We start from the raw sequence: 6,515 nt of genomic DNA, 5'->3' as shown, positions 1-6,515 counted from the left end.
TCAAGACATTTTGACTTTAACCTTTGTCAAACCGCTGCACATTTTAACTCTACATGTAGTTTACCTGTAAAATAGTCTATTAAAACTTTAATGGAATGATAGCACAAATACATTTTTTGAGAAATGGCTGGAAAATGAAATGATTAAAACTTTTTTATTACAAACACATTGCAAGAAAATCAATCTGAATGGGGCATTGGCACGACTGATGCATTTAAGGGTTAATAACATTCAAAACGCTATGTTGACTTACTGTTGAGAGATGCTAAACACATGTACATTGTGGTATTGCAAACTTTAAGTAACCACAAATGATGCAAGGACTGGACACTTGGACCTTTGAGCTCCACTCGACCTGCAGAGACTAATCCGGACGGTTCGTGAACGCCTCATGGTGAGTCCTGGGTATTTAACATTCTACCCTGGACAGCGGCAGGTTGTTGCGCAAGCGCAGCCCATTCAGTCTGTGTGAATGCAGAGTGAGGAGAGGACAGGAGCACTGGGAGTACTGGGACTGGGAGCGACACAGTGGACTGGACGGACCGGACGGACCCGGGCAGGCGGACATGGATGGACAGAACCGTAGCAGCAGCATCTGCCCCCGGCCGCGCAGCACCGCGACGGCCGGGAAGAAGAAGAAGGAAATTCCCGACAGAGTGACTCTGAAGAAGGAGATCGGGCTGCTGAGCGCCTGCACCATCATCATAGGTGAGGCAGGAAAACAAGAGAGCTGCCACTGGAGATCAGTTATGCCTTTCACTTTATTATTGAGGAACTTTTCAAAAACAGCTTAGTCTGCTTTGACTTCTTTGACTGCAGCAGGGCTGATTTACTGACAAGTGCTCAAAGCCCACCTTCCCCGTGGTTTGGTGATAAATTGAATGATTAGAGGAAAAAAAATAGTTTGTGGCATGTGGGTCCAGATCAAATTGAGTTGTAGTGCTTACGTGGCTAAAATATATGTAGTCCAGAAGCAGGCTAGTGGTCAAGCAGAAGAACATTGTCTGCTGGAGCAGAAGAGCAGCAGGGACCTTTAAACACACCTAAGCACAGTAAATATGAGCATTATCCAGGCTGGATGGCGGGGGAGGTCTGCTCAGAGTCCACTGATGGCTGCTCAGCTCTGCTCACTCTCAGGTTCACTTTTTTAAAGTTTGTCCTTAAACAGCTGTCCGGTTAAAACTGTCTGTTGGTGTTCCTCATTATCAAATACGCATCCATTTAATCAACAAAGTGGGCTGTGCAAAAACTAGATTCAAAAGTTTATCTGAAGTCAACATGAGGCATCCAGATTAATTTAGTAAATAGATACTCATCAAACTTAAAGCCTTTTTAGTACTGATTTTTGCCAATGTTTGAAATACAGATATTTTCCAACGCATATTGACTGATTGCTCATATTGACACATGCATATATTTTCCTACCTAATTACAGAGAGCATTAAGTCTGTCCTGTAGTGGAAGTAGCATTTTATTATGTAGACTCCTGTCATGATAGACCAGTGGGTACAGTGGGCCGTCATGACAAAAAACTATTTTAACTTACATATACAACATGCCACATTAGTTTTAGGTAACGTTTTCAAACAGATTTGCGAAATGTTTGCCGACAAGAATTGCTTTTAAAGCCTTCATTGTCAGATATTAGTAGTGATGCTGATATGATTGTGCTTGAGTACTTTTCACTGTACAATTCCCTCTTTTTTTGTAATTCCTGCATTGTAGCATAAACACAAAGGTAGTGTTTCATATTTAAAAGAAACTTGGAAGGATACAACTGTAAAAAACTTTTCATTCATCTCCCATCACATCTATTGAAACTTCATTCATTAGAAATCTTTTTAAGTCCGGCGTGAACAAGAGGAAAGATTACAGCAAGCAAACCTGTTCAAGTGTTCATGTGAGCACTTTGAAAGCACTTCACTGTGCAGGAACGTGATGGAGAAGAATCCGAGTAAATACAAAATACTTTAGGATACAGTGGTAAAGTCAGGGTGGTGCGAAATGTGTTGCTTTAAAATCACAGACAGCACACACATGTTGGTTGTGTCTACAGCATTCACCTGTGGGCACCTCTGATGAGGCTAAAGAGGAGAAACTGCATTGTGTTTAGTTATGTTTTTTTGTTCAATAGTAGGAAAGGAAACATTATTATGAAATTTGGTTCAGATATTATGAAATCCTACAAAGTGAATCCTCATGGCATTTGGCACCTTGACTTCCTGGCTTTTTGGTCCAAAAGACAAAAATCAATACTTTTGGTAAATCCCTAGAATTACATGTCACTGCACAAGCAAAGATTTACTGGGGACAGTTTTCAGCAGCAGATTAATACAAATTTGATGTTGTAGCAAGAATTTGTATTAATCTGCTGCTGAAAACTGTCCCTAGTAAATCTGCAACGCAATGTTTTATGAGGATTTTTGGTAAAAAATACTAAAGTGTGTGTTTATGGCAATGTACACTGTCACCCAGGGCAACAGTGGTCTGTATGTCCACTGAAGCTGAAAAGTTCATTTTTGATTAAAGCTGAGCCTGAGAGATAGATAGATAGATACTTCATTCATCCTGAAAACATAAGTAGGTAGGTAGGTTAGTGCCAGATTATCATTAATATTAGAGGTTACTATACATCCCCCCCAAAAAAAACTTTCTGTACAATACTTTAAACAACACATATATAATTAAACCATACCATTCATTCTGTCCAATAATGATAAAGTAAAAAATAAAATAAAGAAAAAAACAACTGTTAACTGGGCTACACCTGTGCCTAATACTTATTTACAGTCGTGGCAGATTACTTATTTCGAGGCAGGCTGATATTAGGCTTAGATTTTGTAGTCTGAACCTGGCATTAGATGTTGTGACATGTCCACTAAACAGAGGGGAAACCCTGTATATACAAACAAAAACTGGATAGTAAGTAGTGGATTTAAAGTAATGCCTTCTACAAATTCAATTTCAGATCCCAGCTAGATTTCTGTTTATTCTGCCGTTTCAGTGTTTGTGATGCTTTGTAGCATTTGCTCATCATTTTTACAGCTGTTTGTTTTGTTATCACTGTGGATGGTGAAAGGTTTGTTGGGTCAGTGTGACTTACATTTTACTTCAATACTGACTGTGGTACCCGCGGTTGCAAAAACCCTGGTTTAGATGACAGCACGTAACATCGAACAACACATTTACATGTTTTTTTTCCTTACCATTGTTAAGAATACAAGGATTGAAAGACTATCAAATCTAGGAGTTCTATTGTCTGGTATGCAGTGAGGTTTAAACATGTGTCAGGTTGCTAGTGGGACCTTTGGAGGAATCTGTGGTTTACAACATGCAACACTTTATTCCATACACTACCATTTAAAAATTTGGGATCATTTAGAAATGTCCTTATTTTTGAAAGAAAAGAAGTTTTTTTCAATGAAGACGAATCAGAAATACAGTCTAGACATTGTTCGTGTGGTAAATGACTGTTCTAGCTGTAAGACTGATTTTTAATGGAATATCTACATCGGGGTAGTACAGAGGCCCATTTCCAGGAACCATTACTCTTGTATTCTAATGCTACTTTGTGTTAGATAATGGTGTTGAAAGACAAACTGATGATTAGAAAACCGTTGTGCAATCATGTTAGTACATGAATAAAAGTGTGAGTTTTCATGGTAAACATGAAATTGCCTGGCTGACCCCAAACTTTTGAACGGTAGTGTACATACATGGTTAGTGGTTCCAACCCCAGCTCTGCATGTCAAAGTATTGTTGAGCAAGGTACTGAACCGCAGATTGCTACAGAGAAGTTCACTGACATCTATAGTAAGTGGCTAATTCTGCTTAGAAACCACATTACAATGGCTTTTCTGATGTCTGACCTGCGACCGTCATGGTTTTTGGTGCTGGACCTCCTCCACAGTTGGCTTTTTTTGAGAAAATCCTTCTCCAGAACAATAAATAGTCCTGTGTGCAGAATGCTGAAGCACCTTTCCATTCACAGAGAACAAGCTGGCTGCTCGGCACACAGGACCAGGCTCAACAGCAGAGGTCATTTGTCTAAACCTAAATCTTTTTTCTGGACCATAATACCTCCAACACAATTACATTTTTTGTCTGTGTTCGAGGAAGTGGCAGAAACAAACAGTTGCAAAAGGTGAGTCGGTCACTGCCCACCTCTGCAGACTGGAGTGGATAATTTATGTCTGGTTATGTAATGGCTGTGTGTGCCACTTGGCTGCCTTCTGCTGTGCTACTGGTAGCGTTGTACTCTGAATGTGTTGGATCTGCTGGTACTCTACACTGCATACTGAGGCTCTAGGCAGGAGGGATTGTCCCCATCCTGAGTAATGGCCTTTACATCCTTCTCTAACTCCCTCTGGTATAGAGCTCTTTGTGTTTTAATGCCCTCTGTATAAACTTAAGGGGGAACAGTTTGGATTGTGTGAATGAGATTGCTCAAGAGTCTCACTGGTGTTTTTAGAGTGCAGCAGCAGAAATGTTTGAGATGTTCTGTGTGGTGTGTAGCATGTGAAAACTCCTCCTAACAAGTCACATGTGGACAGCACGTATCTGTTCGGACATCTACAGTACTGCACTAGGAGGACAGTGGTGTGTGGTCTACAAGAAACAAACATCCACAGAGAACGATCAGGACACATTATGTATCCATTCATCTATATACTATAACTGTAACCATGTCTAAAAGACAGATGCAACAACCTTAGTAAATTGATTGAATAAACAGTATTTAAACATTTTAATTTATAAAGCTTATTCACTGAAATGCATTCAATGTTTAAATGTTGCAAAATGTCCAGTTCTTGAACAGTGTATGCAACATTTTAGTCAGACTCTTTTAATGATAGCAAAAAGCCTACACATCCATCACATCTAGACTGTGTCTTTTCAAATCTATCACGGGGTTGTACAAAGGCAAAATTACATAGACTGTGTTTATTACTTATGAATCTGGCTGTATACTTTGCTACATGTTGTCAAAAGAAAAGCATTTAGAGAGCGCACTACTCCGCCAAGGCTGCTCAGTCGTTCTATAACTGACAGATGAAATCTTTGAAAAATTTGTGGTCCGCAGCAGTTGATTTGTAGTAAGATCACAATCATGTGATCATTAGCAAACAGCTGACGTAGTGTTCACTTGTAGTCATAGTTAAGATGATGCCGTGCTGCTGTCTAGCAATGGTACAGAAACCTTGAACAAATCTGTGGATCCAGACAATAAGTCTCATCACTGTCAAAATCAAATCACTTGGTCCTTGTGCCATTTCTGACCTTCCCTGAAAATTTTATCCAAATCTGTTAGTCTGTTTTTGAGTCATGTTGCCAGCAGACAGACAGACAGACAAACCAACACCTATCGTCACATCACTCCCGCCGTATTCCTTGGCAGGGTAACAAAACTGCCTTTAGGGTTGCATGGGCTATTACATATTTTTGGATAACACATTTAAAATTAACTAAGCAGTCGTATGACATATGTTTGCCAAAGATACACTTTGGTCTGTTGACCAGTCTAAAGGACCCCCATTTATTGACTTGATCCTTAAGCAGAACCATATTTTGTATTTTTTTTTTCCATCTTAATACTGCCATCTTTATTTTTCTGACTCTGTTCAACACATGCTATATTTTTCTTAATTACCCATCCATTCTCTAAACACAGCTTAATCCTCATTAGGCTTGCGGGGGGCCTGGAGTCTATCCCAGCTGACTTAGGGCGAAGTCAGGGGACACCCTGGACAGGTCAACAATCTATCAAAGGGCTACACATGGAAACAAACATGCACACTCACATTCACTCCTGCAGACAATTTAGAGTTGCCAGGTAATTTCAGCATGGTTGTGGACTGTAGGAGGAAGCTGGGGTATCTGGAGAAAACCCACTCATGCACAGGGAGAACATGCAAACTCCATGCAGAAAGATCCCATCAAGGCGAGGACATGAGCCGGGGATCTTGTAGCTGCAAGGCGAAAGTGACAACCACTGTTTCACTGTGCAGTGCAGCCTGTTTTTCTTAATTATTCATGTAATATTTTATATTCTGTAAGTTTTCCCTATTTGTTGTTTTCATATTTTCCCTATGCTGCCAGTACATTTTGCCGTTTAGATATTCTTCTCTCTGCAAAGCCAGTTTCACATCATTACTGAGAAAATGGTGCTTTATAAAAATTTTATTGCCTTTTTAGATAATGTACCTTCTTTTCTCCTCAGGGAACATCATTGGCTCTGGGATCTTCATCTCTCCTAAGGGGGTTCTGGAGCACTCGGGCTCAGTGGGTTTGGCATTAGTGGTTTGGCTGCTGGGAGGCTGTATTGCTGCTCTGGGCTCCCTCTGCTACGCGGAGCTAGGTGTCACCATTCCCAAATCTGGAGGAGACTACTCTTATGTAACAGAGATATTTGGTGGCCTGATGGGGTGAGTGAAGCCTCTTCTGCATTTTTTGTGTAGTCAAGGTCCATGGTCATGTCAGAACATCACATTGTGTGGCAGATTGGAAAATTAAAA

At 40.3% G+C, this 6,515-nt stretch overlaps 1 protein-coding gene across 2 annotated transcripts in view; it reads left to right on the top strand.

Annotated features, from left to right (window-relative positions):
* Nucleotides 1-435: 435 nt before the first annotated feature.
* Nucleotides 436-6,515, top strand: part of slc7a10b (solute carrier family 7 member 10b) — a 30,848-nt gene continuing 24,768 nt past the window's right edge. Inside the window, exons 1-3 of one of the 2 annotated variants that reach the window (XM_051952237.1) lie at nucleotides 436-582; nucleotides 614-708; nucleotides 6,221-6,425. In XM_051952237.1, coding sequence (XP_051808197.1) covers nucleotides 473-582; nucleotides 614-708; nucleotides 6,221-6,425 — 410 coding nt within the window. In that variant the 5' untranslated portion in view covers nucleotides 436-472. Of the gene's footprint in view, nucleotides 709-6,220; nucleotides 6,426-6,515 lie in introns of both variants that reach the window. The other variant, XM_022216586.2, reaches the window with a different exon arrangement.

This window comes from Acanthochromis polyacanthus, chromosome 8, assembly GCF_021347895.1.
Source record: "Acanthochromis polyacanthus isolate Apoly-LR-REF ecotype Palm Island chromosome 8, KAUST_Apoly_ChrSc, whole genome shotgun sequence".
Taxonomy (NCBI): domain Eukaryota; kingdom Metazoa; phylum Chordata; class Actinopteri; family Pomacentridae; genus Acanthochromis; species Acanthochromis polyacanthus.
The sequence above is the reverse complement of the archived record's forward strand: the minus strand, read 5'-3'. Positions and strand labels throughout refer to the sequence as shown.